The 14,913-nt window shown below is 37.1% G+C and overlaps 1 protein-coding gene across 2 annotated transcripts in view; it reads right to left on the minus strand.

Moving 5' to 3' along the window:
- Positions 1-1,712: 1,712 nt before the first annotated feature.
- Positions 1,713-14,913, minus strand: part of rps6ka4 (ribosomal protein S6 kinase, polypeptide 4) — a 40,628-nt gene continuing 27,427 nt past the window's right edge. Inside the window, exons 15-18 of one of the 2 annotated variants that reach the window (XM_005165615.6) lie at positions 10,557-10,754; positions 9,078-9,237; positions 7,215-7,378; positions 1,713-3,786 (exon numbers count right to left, since the gene is read on the minus strand). In XM_005165615.6, the coding sequence (XP_005165672.1) occupies positions 3,577-3,786; positions 7,215-7,378; positions 9,078-9,237; positions 10,557-10,754 (732 nt within the window). In that variant the 3' untranslated portion in view covers positions 1,713-3,576. 2 annotated transcript variants of the gene reach the window in all.

Consider the following 14,913-nt stretch of genomic DNA (forward strand, 5'->3'; position numbering starts at 1 on the left):
TTAGATGAAATCCTGGACCTCTCTCAGCCACCAAAGACAACGAGGGTCCCGAGATGTTTAAAGTCCAAAAAAAGAGCCAAAAATGTTTTCAAAACATTCAATAGTTCTTCAAGCGGTTGAACTATAATCATACGAAGCTCTAAGAACACTTTTGTAGCAAAAAAAAACGTGTAAGAAATTATTCTTGTCATATATTGTTTACATAAGATTATAGTTCGCATTTACTATGGCCTATCATCTTTACTATTTTTGATGAAATCCGGGAGCTCTCTCAGCCTCCATAGACAGCAATGGTTTGGAGACAATTAAAGTCCAAAAAAAAGAGCCAAAAATGTTTTCGAAACATTCAATGGGACTTCAGTGGTTGAACTGTAGTCATCGGAAGCTCTAAGAACACTTTTGCAGCAAAATAACCCCTGTAACAAAATTATTTTTGTCCTATATCGTTAACATCAGATTAGAGTTCGCATTTGCTATGGCCTATCATCTTTACTATCATCCTCAGGAACACAAATTAAGATAGTTTAGATGAAATCCTGGAGCTCTCTCAGCCTCCGTAGACAACGAGGGTCCTGAGATGTTTTAAGGGCAAAAGAAAGGAGCCAAAAATGTTCTTAAAACATTCAATGTGACTTTAGTGGTTCAACGGCAATCATACGAAGCTCTAAGAACACTTTTGCAGCAAAATAACCCCTGTAACAAATTATTTTTGTCCTAAATCGTTCACATCAGATTAAAGTTCGCATTTGCTATGGCCTTGTATCTTTACTATCATCTTCAGGAACACAAATTAAGATAGTTTAGATGAAATCCTGGAGCTCTTTCAGCCTCCATAGACAACGAGGGTCCTGAAATGTTTAAAGTCCAAAAAAAAGAGCCAAAAATGTTTTCAAAACATTCAATGGGACTTCAGTGGTTGAACTGTAGTCATCGGAAGCTCTAAGAACATTTTTGCAGCAAAATAACCCCTGTAAGAAATTATTTTTGTCCTAAATCGTTCACATCAGATTAGAGTTCGCATTTGCTTTGGCCTATTATCTTTACTATCATCCTCAGGAACACAAATTAAGATAGTTTAGATGAAATCCTGGAGCTCTCTCAGCCTCCGTAGACAACAAGGGTCCTGAGATGTTTTAAGGGCAAAAGAAAGGAGCCAAAGATGTTCTCAAAACATTCAATGTGACTTCAGTGGTTCAACGGCAATCATACGAAGCTCTAAGAACACTTTTGTAGCAAAAAAAAACCCTGTAAAAATGCTTTTTTTTGTCCTATATCGTTCACGTCAAATTAGAGTTCGCATTTACTATGGCCTATCATCTTTACTATCATCTTCAGGAACACAAATTAAGATATTTTAGATGAAATCCTGGAGCTCTCTCAGCCTCCATAGACAACGAGGGTCCTGAGATGTTTAAAGTCCAAAAAAAGAGCCAAAAATGTTTTAAAAACATTCAATGGGACTTCAGTGGTTGAACTGTAGTCATCGGAAACTCTAAGAACATTTTTGCAGCAAAATAACCCCTGTAAGAAATTATTTTTGTCACATCAGTTTAGAGTTCGCATTTGCTATGGCCTATCATCTTTACTATCATCCTCAGGAACACAAATTAAGATAGTTTAGATGAAATCCTGGAGCTCTCTCAGCCTCCATAGACAGCAAGGGCTTCCAAAGGTGCCAAAGATGTTCTCAAAACATTCAATGGGACTTCAGTGGTTGAACTGTAATCATACGAATCTCTAAGAACTCTTTTGTAGCAAATAAAACCCTGTAAAATTTACCCTTTTGCATCAGGACCATTTCAATGTGGTGATGTCATTGGCCCATGAACATTTCCTTCTTGTTGTTAAACTATAATGACTGTAATAAGAGACAATTCAATCATAACTTAACGTTAAAACAGTTCTCAGAACATCATTTATCAATAGGTTGACCTTTTTGAATTCTTGGAAGCTACGGAAATTAAAAATGTAAAACAGGAAATACATTAGGACCATTGTTATTGTTTACATCCCTCAAAATGGTCTATATCATTGACATCAGATTAGGGTTCGCATTTACTTTGGCCAATATGACACTTATAGACAAGACACAGGTGAACATAGTCATCAACAGTGTTCTCGGAGCTTTGTATAATTACAGTTGAACAAGGAGTATTTTGACAATGTTTTTGGTTCCTGTATAGGCTTTGAACATCTCGGGATTCTATAGAGGATGAGAGAGCTCCAGGATTTCATCTAAAATATCTTCAAAGATGAATGAAGAGCTCAGGGGATTACAACTACATGGGTGTGAGTAATTAACTGGAACTACATGGCTGTGAGTTTTCATTTTTGGGTGAACTAACCCTTTAAAAGGCAAAAAATGTTTGCTTTTTTATATGCAACTATCATCTATCTTTTATTTTTTATTGAAATACAATTGTAGGTACAAGTGGAACACGAGTGCAAAACTGTAATTTAGCGCAAAAGCATAAAACTGTGCAAATTCTTGGCAGAAAAATCACAGCAGCTCACTTCTATAACATCCAACACAGCGCATAAAGCAGCATTCGTCAGGTCGCAAAAAACAGCTGATGATGGTGAGGATCAGGGTTTGGTAATCTACTAAGGACACAACTGGGTTAAGACAAGCTTTTTTGGGTATTAAAAATGGTGTAAAAACCAAACTGACCACTGCTAACTTCTGCAAAATTACTTTAGTAAATCAACTTGCATGAATTCTTCAAAGTTTGTATCTGAAAGAGGAATTCAGCAAGTAAAGCAACACATTGCCCATGCCTTTTCAGTGCTACGGTTTAAGTGGGCAGCTTTAGTAAATGCAGACAGAGTAGTTTTAAATGCCAAAAGAGAGTTTGTGCTGTTCTTTGGGGGGGATTTTAAGGAGAAATACGCCTGACATTACTTTGTGAGATTCACCCAAAAGTGTCGATATCCTCAAGTCTTGAACTGTAACTGGTAAGGTCTGACTTTACAGCTTACCTTTGAAAATCGTAAAAGGTTTAAAATCCTACAGCCATGCAAACATCGAGAAAACTTCTGAAAGTAGTGATATGCAAATAGCCTGTACACGATTCACATAAAGCTTTGCTCGGTGGATCTTTAAAATAGACGTCCACTCTTAATTCTCACATATGGCTTTGCTCTCTTGTGGCTTTCTTGCCCACAATTCCCTCATAACCCCGCTTTCCCTGATCTCAGTTTCACGTGTTTCTGCAGTTCAAGACCTGTCTAAAAGCATGTGGACGCCCACCACATGATCAAGCATTTTTACATTCATTAAAATCTCTACAGTCTAAAATGATATATATATTTGTGTATATATATATATAAAAATGGAAACATGTTTTCTTTTATAATGTAGATCATTTCCTTGGCATTGTATTTACAGAGAGCCATCATGATTACAAATCCTCCAAAATGATTTGGAAATCCAAAAGACGGACTGTTGATCAGGGCTTTCGTCTTGGAGACTTCAATAAACGTGTTGTCGTATCAAGGTCTTTTCTATAGGTCCTGTAAATGCTTTTGGGATACATTCTCTCACCGCATCAAGGCAGCTTTTCAGTCAGGCGGGAGTCACAGTTTGGGGTCCTCGTGTGGATTCAGAGATTGGCAATTCTGCGTCTTGGAATGGGAAGCGGATGAGGACGAGGAGGAAGAGGAGGAAGACGAGCTGCGTCTGGTCTCCACGCCAGTACTGGTCATTTTCATCTTGCGCCGTTTTGCTAGCGGCGCGTTGTCGACACTTTTAAGGAAAAAACCCTCACGCTTCCCCCGGTTGAACGCCTGTGGGAAACAATACAGATTACAAAGACTCTAAAGTCCGTCAAGCTTGTTTACATAGAAAAATAATGGAAAAGTGCACATTGGATTCGGTGTGAATGATGTGACTGGCCCCAACAATACACTACCTGACAAAAGTCTTGTCGATTATTCAAGTTTTAGGAACAACAAATAATAACTTGACCATTTAGCATCAGAAGTGGCTTATATTAAAGGCAAATCCTCTAGATTACGCTTATTTTACCAAAATAAAAGATGACCTTGATTTTTAACTGTTTAATTAGGACAGGAAGGTCTGACTTTGCTTAGACATAAGTCTTACTGAACAGAAATAATGTCCAGTATAGAATATAAAGTCATGCTGCAGTAGAAAAAGAATGAATATTGTGTCTGACTCCATCATGAGCTTGGAGGACTGCATCCATACATCTCTGCAATGGCTCCAATAACCGATTAATAAAGTCATCTGGAACGGCAAAGAAAGCGTTCTTGCAGGACTCCCAGAGTTCATCAAGATTCTTTGGATTTATCTTCAATGCCTCCTCTTCCATCTTACCCCAGACATGCTTAATAATGTTAATATCTGGTGATTGGGCTGGCCAATGCTGGAGCACCTTGACCTTCTTAGTTTTCAGGAACGTTGATGTGGAGGCTGAAGTAAGACCCAAACCATGACTTTTCCTTCACCAAACTTGACTGATTTCTGTCAGAATCTTGGGTCCATGCGGCTTCCAGTAGGTCTTTTACAGCATTTGTGATGATTTGGACGCAGTTCAACAGATGATTCATCAGAAAAATCAACCTTCTGCCACTTTTCCAAATAATCAAATAGAAGTCAAGTTATTATTTGTTGCTCTTACAACTGGGATCAATGACAAGACTTCAATACACTACAAAAAAATTATTTTCTCTCTTAAACTTTTGTTTCTAGTCAAAATATCATAATTGTTTTCAGAAATAATGAATCAAAATTAATTGATCTTGTATTTTCCTTATTTTAAGATGAAAAACTCTAAAAATAATAATAATAAAAAATTATATATTATTGCCAAAAAATTGACAATGGATCTCGTTTACTAATAATGGTGTATGTTTTTGTTCTGTGTAATGTTCTGTGTAATGGTGTAATGTTCTGGTTCTGACCAGAACCAGGAAATCAGAGCACATCACACCTGTCTTCAGTTCTTTACACTGGCTCCCAGTTACATTTAGAATAGATTTTAAAGTATCATTACTGGTCTATAAACCACTAAATGGCCTAGGGGCTCAATACATTACAGATATGCTGACTGAATACAAACCTAACAGATCACTCAGATCTTTAGGATCAAATAAACTAAAATTTCAAGAGTTTGGTCAAAGCAGGGTGAATCGGCTTTCAGCTACTACGGCCTCCGCTGCTGGAATCAGCTTCCAGAAATGATCAGATGTGCTCCAACATTAGGTACATTCAAATCAAGACTGAAAACACATGTGTTTAGCTGTGCCTTTACTGAATGAACACTGTGCTACGTCCGACAGATCACACTATTATGTCTTTCTTTTCTTTTCATTTTTTTATAACCTGTTTTAACACATTTTAATCTGTTTTTTTAACATTTGTATTGTTTTTTTTCTCATACTTGTCTTTTTTATTCTTGTTTATGTAAAGCACTTTGAATAGCAACTGTGTATGAAATGTGCTATATAAATAAACTTACCTTATCTTGCATATTTATTTTCACACCTAATTCACAAAACTTCTTAAACGTGTTCTTCTGTTAGTGAAGTTGGTGTGTTCAGCTTTGTTCTAAATTAGCTTCTGCGTGCTCAAGTTTAGTCATTTGCATAATACATACTAGAGCTGCTCGATTTTGGTAAAAATCATAATCACGATTATTTTGGTCATAATTGTAATCACGATTATTCCAAACGATTATTAGTTGAAGTCAAAATTATTAGCGCTCATGAGAATTTTTTTTAAATAAATATTTGCCAAATTATGTTTAGCAGAGCAACGAATTTTAACAATATTTCCTCTTTTTTTTCTTCTGGAGAAAGGCTTATTTGTTTTGTTTTGGCTAGAGTAAAAGCAGATTTAAATATTTTGAAACCTCTTTTAAGGTCAATATTATTAGCCCCTTTAGGCAATATATTTTTGATTGTCTGCAGAAGAAACTACTGTTATACAATGACTTGCCTAATTACCCTAAATAAGCCTTTGAATTACACTTTGAATTTGAATGTTTGTATTTTAAAAAAATATCTAGTAAAATATAATGTACTGTCATCATAGCAAATATAAAATTAATCGGTTATTAGAAATGAGTTATTAAAACTATTATGTTTAGAAATGTGTTGATAAAAAAAAACTTCTTTCCATTAAACAGAAATTTGGGAGGAAAAGGGTTGAGTATAATAAAATAATTCTGACTTCAACTGCATATATTATTTTCCTCCCTGCAAAGGAAAGAGAAATAAATACACTAAAATAAAAATATGAAACAAACTGCTTTAAGCATCTTTACTGTAAGAAAAACACTTTAGCTACAAAAGTCCTTCAGTCAAAAGCAGAGAGGGATTTTCTTGTTGTTTTATTAATCATGATATTGTCATGTTATTGTTTTTGCTTTCACGCGTCTTTTGATTCTCAACTCAATTGTTTATTACACAAATATGGGTTAATATGAATAGTCACTAAACACTGCGTTTTGACACCTATTTGAACATTAAAGCGCTCACGTTAATGACTTTAGATGTGTGTGCTCTCTGCTCGTCGCAATGTGCGAATGAGACCAAGTGCTGACCGCATGCTTCCGACTGTGGCTTTGCGCCGCACACACACTCACATAAGCATGCGGTCTTTCGCGCTTTTAAGAGCAACAAGTGAGGACAACTGGAAAGGGGATGGTAAATAATGGAATAATCGTTTATCTCGATTAATGGTTTTTCATAATCGTTAAAAGCCATAATCGAAATCGAAATTGGATTTTCGATTAATTGCACAGCCCTAATACACACTCAAACTAGCTTCATATAAAGGCTTTCCGCAAAGCATCACTTGTTTGGGGAAAATTATAAGACCACAAATTATAAATTAAGAAGGCACGATTATGGCACCGAAACAGAAGGATGAGTGCTTTAAGGTTTATTTCATACATGTCTTACCAGTTTTTTGTACATTTAGAATAATTTTTTGTGCAGAAGTTTTAATGAATCATGATTTATTTGTGAACATATTTCATGCATTTGTGAACATATTTCATTTTGTGCATACGCATGGCTAGTGAATGAGACCCAATGTTTTTTAATTGTCTAGAAAATGCTTCTGAATTTAAGAATTTTGAGACATTTGGAATAAAAGCACTTCAAAAACTAAAGCAAGAAAAGCCTTTTTTGCAGTGTACACACTCAATATAGCAGATAAACGGTCTAAAATGCAAATACTAGACCTTGTAGGTGGCATTAACATAAGTGCGGACGGTGGGACCGGTGGACTCCAGAACATCAGGGGTGCAGAGCGGGGTCGAGGACATGACGCCGCCTCCCTGAAGCCAGGCGTTCTCCTTCAGAGCCGAGAGCTTCAGCCGCCGCTCAGGATCCACGGTTAGCAAACCTGCGAGCGTGAAGAGGGAGATAAAACGTCAGATAGCTAGCATTGGAAGCCAATTTGGAGGCTGCCGGCATGAGGATCCTTCAGCCACTAAACCAGCCGTCCTCAGGGACCATCGCACTCTTTCCGTCCACCAGGGCACCGAAGCTCATCCATCTCAATCTAGATGATCAGATGACAGCTATAATAACAAGCACTTGTGCTGAAATTGGACTGAAATGTGTTTGAGAGCCTGCGGGTCCCCGACGACTGGGTCAGGAATCACTCATCAAAAAGCTTCAGAGAGCTATAAAAGTATTAAAAAAGATTTTGCAGCTATTTCAGGGTCATAATCAATAGAGACTCGGAGTATTGGGTAAACGCAAGTAAATTTCACCGGTCTCAGTGGCCTGAAACCATAAAAACTGCAATTCAGTTACTGTGGCTGATCATCAGCCGTTTCGCAGAAGGCTTCATAAACTAGTAGAACAAGGGCTTTCCTGAGTAAATCCTCAATCCTAAGCCTGATTTAAATTAATCACATTCATCTGACCGCAATGGACATTCAGGAAATGGAAGGATGATAATAGCCAATCATAGAAACTGCCAACTGATTTAGAAGTACTGGAGGTAAAATAAGCTAAAAAAAAACTAAGCTAGGGTCTCCAGCTAAGGTTGTCAAAAGTATGGACTATCGGTACTGATTAGTGTTGTCACAATACTGAATTTTGGTACCTTTTGGTACTGAAATTGTAAAAACGTCCATTTCCTGCTAACATTTAAGCACTGTTGAGCATGTTCATAAACACTGCTGATTTGTGTTTACATGCTCACAGAAATGACTGTGACTGGCTGTGAAGGTCATCAGTTCACTGCGCTTTACCGCTGTTTACCAAGTGCAAACACAGATACAGGGACAGGATCTGTCTATGAGCTGACAATTCTGATGAATCGACTGGCTTTAAAATGCTCCAGTGTCCCTTTATCTGTAGCTGTGTCTCATTTCAAAGACTGCATCCTCCGAAGGAAGCATTTTAAGAGCGTTGGGTGATCGCGGCGCGGCGAAGGTAGATCCTTTGAGGTCTCAAGATTCATTGCGCTTGATAACGGCAGGGCGTTTTTAAAAGAAAACTCTGGTTTAAATGTATTAAGTTTAAGTTTATTTTACGTGGATATCTAAACACATGTTTGAAAAAAAAAGAAAAAAAAAAAGAGTATGACATGTCTTACTAAAGAGTGATTTTTTAGACAGTTTACATTTTTATGTGTACATGTATGGATTAGATGAAGTTGAAACCACAAGTTTAAATACACTGTATACAGTCAGAAGTTTACATACATTTCCTTGGTATTTTGGTATAACTGTATAACTTTGGTCAAATGCTTTGAGTATCCTTCCACAAGCTCCTCACAATGATTTGAAGGAATTTTGGCCCACTCCTCCTGACAGAATTGAATTTTGCCTGTAACATCCCTACCGGTGTAAAATTATCTGCAGTTTTACACAAACTCCAATGTCATGAGATTATATAATTGCTGTATGAATTCATATATTTGAATGCACTGTCCTTTAACTAGAAAAAAACTATGGTTCCCAAACTCTTTATAAACATTATTAGATATTTAAATATGTACTCATCTAATATTTTTGATCTAAAAAAACCTACCTATATACAGAGTATAAGCACTGCGAAAACCAGTAACCAAAGTAAACTATCAGTACCTCTCACTAGATCTTTGGCCTCCTCGGACACGCCCTTCCAGGCTTCTCCATCCAATGAGAAATCACCCTCTTTGATCTTGTGCATGATGTCGGCAGCGTGCGATGATGTCATAACTTTTTTCTCACTCTGGAACGGAACTTGGCCAGAAAGCATGGTGTACTAAGAAGAAGAAAAACACTACCTGTATCAGTATTTGTTTAAATATATATATATATATATATATATATATATATATATATATATATATATATATATATATATATATATATATATATATATATATATATATATATATATATTATTATTAATATAGTTTTATTCGACTGACCGATAGTTTTAGTCAAGTGATCAAGAGTTTTAATCAACTGAGCAGGTTTTAATCAACTGACCAAGTTTAGTCAACTGGCCAAATTTTTGAATCAACTGACCAATAGTTTTAGTCGACTGACTAATAGTTTTAGTCAACTAATCAATAGTTTTGCTGAACTGACCAGGTTTTAGTCAACTGACCAATGGTTTTTGTCGACTGATCAACAGTTTTAGTCAACTGACCAAGAGTTTTAGTCAACTGACAAACAGTTTTAGTCAACTGATCAAAAGTTTTAGTCGACTGACCAACAGTTTTAGTCAACTGATCAAAAGTTTTAGTCGACTGACCAACAGTTTTATTCAACTGAGCAACAGTTTTAGTCAACTGAGCAAGTTTTATTCAACTGACCAACAGCTTTAGTCAACTGACCAATAGTTTTCGTCAACTAATCAATAGTTTTGGTCAACTGACCAAGTTTTAGTCAACTGACCAACGGTTTTAGTCGACTGACCAACAGTTTTAGTCAACTAATCAATAGTTTTGGTCAACTGACCAATTTTTATTCGACTGACCAACAGTTTTACTCAACTGATCAATAGTTTTAGTCGACTGACCAACAGTTTTAGTCAACTGACCAACAGTTTTAGTCAACTGACCAATAGTTTTAGTCAACTAATCAATAGTTTTAGTCGACTGACCAACAGTTTTAGTCAACTGACCAATAGTTTTAGTAAACTGATCAAAAGTTTTAGTCGACTGACCAACAGTTTTATTTAACTGACCAAGTTTTATTCAACTGACCAATAGTTTTAGTCAATTGTCCAACAGTTTTAGTCGACTGACCAATAGTTTGTCAACTGACTAATAGTTTTAACCAACTGACCAAGTTTTATTCAACTGACCAAGTTTTAGTCAACTGTCCAACAGTTTTAGTTGACTGACCAATAGTTTTAGTCAACTGATCAAAAGGTTTAGTCAGTTGACCAAGTTCTAGTCAATTGGCCGAAACTTTTTTTATCAACTGACCAATAGTTTGTCAACTCACCAAGAGTTTTAGTCAACTGACTAACAGTTTTAGTCAACTCACCAACACTTTGTCAACTGACAGATACGGACCAATAGTTTTAGTCATCCTTTACTAAAATAACCTTGATACACACACACTTACCAATATGACCCCAAGGCTCCAGAGGTCACACGCCTGGTCATATCCCGAGCTGTGGAAGAGCTCAGGCGCTGCGTACTGCAATGTAAAGCAGGGGGTCTGCAGAGGGGCACTCCCGCTCCCCGCCGGAAACAACCGTGCAAAGCCAAAGTCAATAACCTTCAACACAGACTCATCCGACTCATCAGCGAACAGCACGTTCTGCAGGTGGAGGTGAAAAAGACAACAACAACGCAATGCATTAACATAATAAACCACAAGAGGTTCTGCGTTACAGCCATTTGACTTCATGAGCATGTTTTAGCACCCTTGATCCAATTATGAAGCATCACAATGTATTGAAACAGGCAATGCGTATCGCATCATGAGACAGCTGCTCTAAACTACACCTGAAAGATTTCATTTTTGCGAAAATAAATAAATAAAAAAATGAATAAAAGTTGCCTGATGAAGATTAATGTCGGCAGTCTAGTGCACTTTTCCTCAGTGCTTTTACCTGCATGTAAAAGCCACATTTAAATTTCCTAGCACGGAGACCAATCAGCACACGGAGAGCTGAGCACAGAGTGAATGCTGAATGTATAATATCACCGAGTGAAATCAAGCAAACTATGAGTGATGATCACACAGCTGACGGGAGAGGCGAATGAGAGAACTGACTAGAGCGTGGCCACTTAGTGGAGCAACAGATGTGAGCATAATGCCTTTCTCAACACATGACAGAATCCTTTTATACATTTAGACAGAGAATTGATTAAAAAAGGCAGTGAAGATGCCCATTTAGTTGTTGTATTTGCGTTTATTTCATTGAGCTTATTTGTGTTCAGTTTGCTGTTTGCAGTGCTTTTCAAACGTCGACAAATTGGTGTCAAAAATAAAGATTTATTAAAACACATTAGGGTTGCACAATATTGGAAAAATCTGACATTGCGATATTTAGTTTTTGTGCTATATATATTGCGATATGAATATGATTTCATCAGATAAACTGAATAGCTCCATTTGGGAATATTTCAATCATTTAGATCAGGGGTGTCAAACGTACGGCCCGCGGGCTGGAACAGGCCCGCAAACGAATTTAATGTGGCTCGCGAGATGATTCTGTGAGCTGCATATATTGCTGTTCCATTTGTGTCCACTGGATGGCGCAATAGCAAACTTAATTTCATCCCATCAAGAAGCCTGGATGATGAAGAAAACTGGATGATGTGCTTCACGAAAGATGCACACTGTTTATGCTACTAGAATATTTTCTCTACTCCTCTCCCAGATAAACAGTTGCTAACCTTCATGTATTTCGGAAGAAAATACTCCTGTGGTTGTTGCTAGAAGTAAAACAGCAGCGATCGAAAGTTAACTAGAAGTATTTATATTATTTATTAAATTAAACATTAATTGTATTAACAATTAATGCCCATCTTTTATATATCAGGGGTTATCAAACTCGGTCCTGGAGGTCCGGTGTCCTGCAGATTTTAGCTCCAACTTGCCTCAACACACCTGCAAAGATGTTTCTAGCAAGCCTAGTATGAGCTTGATTAGTTAGCCCAGGTGTGTCTGATTGGAGTTGAAACTAAACTTTGCAGGACACCGGACCTTCAGGACCGAGTTTGAGAACTCCTGTTGTAAATAATATAAATACTTATCCGTAACTTTCAATCGCAGCTGTATCTCTTCTAGCAACAACAGCAACACCCATTAGCCATCATATAACAAATAATACGATTAGGGATGCACGATATATCGGAGGCCATATTGTTATCGGCCGATAAATGCTATTTTTAAGATTATCGTTATCGATCTGATGTCTAAATTAGGCCGATATCTTTAAGCCGATAAATTACGTAATTGTTGCTGCGCACGCGTGGGCGGAACATGTTCAGACTTGTTCATGGATCTCTCCACACACTGATTATTCCTTCAAAGTACGTGCTTTCTTCACGTGGTATTGCTGTGCGTTAATAACTCGGTAAGTAACCATTATCCTTATCATTGTAGATATGTTTGATTGAGTGCCATTGTGTATTTTGCTTCAAATCGCCTCAGGAAAAAATATTACATATGAAAGCCTTTCCTGCTCTGTCTGTTTGTTGTATTAGAGATAGCAGGGAGATTAACTTATTACTCCAGGGCCGAATAATATTAGTTTCGGGGTTAATTCTTTTAGTTGCAGCCGGTGAATGAACAAGGACCCGAAAAAAGCGCTCCTCTTTTCTGTCTCTCCCTCTTTGCTTCACACACACATACACACACACCAAACTGACCTGCACACGTGACGCGCTAAACAAAAACTTTACGGAAGGTTTTTAATCTAATATAATTATTTGGTATTATCAACGCGTTGCTTGCCATGTGTTGTTGATGATTGTATTCAGTTTGATCGGAATATTCATATTGATTATAAGGAGCGCGCGAGAGCTTTCACCACACGCGTGCACACACATTGATCTGACAGCCTTCACACACACATAGATCTTGAGCCTTCACAGATCAACAGGGGAGAGCCTAGGTGCACCGGTTACTGAATCCAGCATACGGGCCACACGTTCTGTCTTTATATTCTGCTCTGTGTTTGTCATAAAGTCATCTGAGCTCAATGATCAGGTTTTTATCAAAATCCGAGGGCAAATCTGCGCCCTCACAGGTCATTTTCCCCGCGATTGACAGCAAGAACAAACACAGAAGCGTTGATGCTACATGTGTTCAAAATAATCTTAAACGCCAAATGCGATGAATTTATGTTGTATCTTCTAAAATAATACATTCTGTATCTAGCTTATCACTTGTACTGTGGCTCAGAGCTGTCAAAACACCTCTAAAAAAAAACTTTTTCGGACATGACATATTTATACACATGTACATTACTGTAACCTGTTTTATTCAAGAACATTTGAGCTGGTTTTAGTCCTTAGCTCTTTAATTTTCATCTTATTTAAAATATATTTAACTTGCTTGTTAATTAAATCCCATTTTGTTATTTAACCTTTTTAATTTTTATGCAACAGTCAGTTTGCTATGAAGAAAATGAAATAATGTATTTTTTGCATGCTGATTTGTGTGAAATCGTAAATATAGGTTATATATAATTGAATATAACATTTTGAAATCATAGCTTTTTTGCTTTGAGTATAGGCTATTCAGTTCAAAAGAGCAGAGTTTCTGCTTTTTTATGAAGTTTGCTGTAAAAAAATATAACATTTTTGAAATATTTATAATTATCGGCCTATATATATCAGCTATTGGCCTCCAAGTCTGAAGAATTATCGGTTATCGGTATCGGCCAAAAAATCCATATCGGTGCATCCCTAAATACGATCAATATTCAGCTGTTTAAAAGACTAAACCAATGTGTTCTATCACATATTTGAGAATTGAAGACCTTAAAGGAAGTTGTAAAGCAGCACCCATTGACTTCTGTAGTATTTTTGGTTCCTACTATGGAAGTCAATAGCTTTTGGTTTCTAGTATTCTTCAGATATCTTGTTATTTGTTAAACAGAAGAAAGATATTGGCAAAAGTTTTGAATTTGAGTAAATGGTGAGAAATTTCTTTCATTGTTTGTTAGGGATGTAACGGCATTGTAAATACCGTCATACCGCAATATTAATTTTTTTCGATATTACCGAAATCGCATGACTCGGTAAAACTATAGGTCTTCTGAGAAAATTTGCTCAGGCGAATGAAGCGAACGGGAGGTAGCGAAAACTACAATTCCCATCAGCCCATGCTTGACCATCATCCCTTGCAGTCTGTTGTCGCTACAGATCCAGTAATGCGGAAATGGAGTGTGCTGCTAGAAGCGGGGATGAAAAAGAGCTGGAAAACTCTAAAGCGGGTGTTGTCGCCGCGCGCGTACTGAATAGCGGTGTTGTCGCGCAAGTTCTTATCAGCTGTGTTGTCGCGCGCGTACTGAATAGCGGTGTTGTCGCGCAAGTTCTTATCAGCTGTGTTGTCGCGCGCGTACTGAATAGCGGTGTTGTCAGCACACTGTTCAGATTGATGCAGACATGAGACTCATGGTTTGTCCTCTCAAGTGGGGGAAAGACAATGCACAACGTTACCCACTGCTGTCAACCTGGGCCAAGTCATATCTCTCTTGTCCCAAAAACCTCAGTCCCAAATGAGAGGGTTTTTTTCTGTTGCAGGGGACATTGTAAATGCCCAGAGATACCAGCTTTTACCAGATTATATTTATATGATAATTTTCCTTTAAACCCATCTCTATCTAAGTGAGTGAGTGATTAAATGTTGAATGTGATGAGTTTTCAACTATACTAAATTGAAACTTTATTTTTTTACATGGTTTAATATTTTTTTGTTATTAAAATTGAAGTTCCTGTTTCAAAGCTTACAGATAGAT

This window comes from Danio rerio, chromosome 5 (genome assembly GCF_049306965.1).
Source record: "Danio rerio strain Tuebingen ecotype United States chromosome 5, GRCz12tu, whole genome shotgun sequence".
Taxonomy (NCBI): Eukaryota; Metazoa; Chordata; class Actinopteri; order Cypriniformes; family Danionidae; genus Danio; species Danio rerio.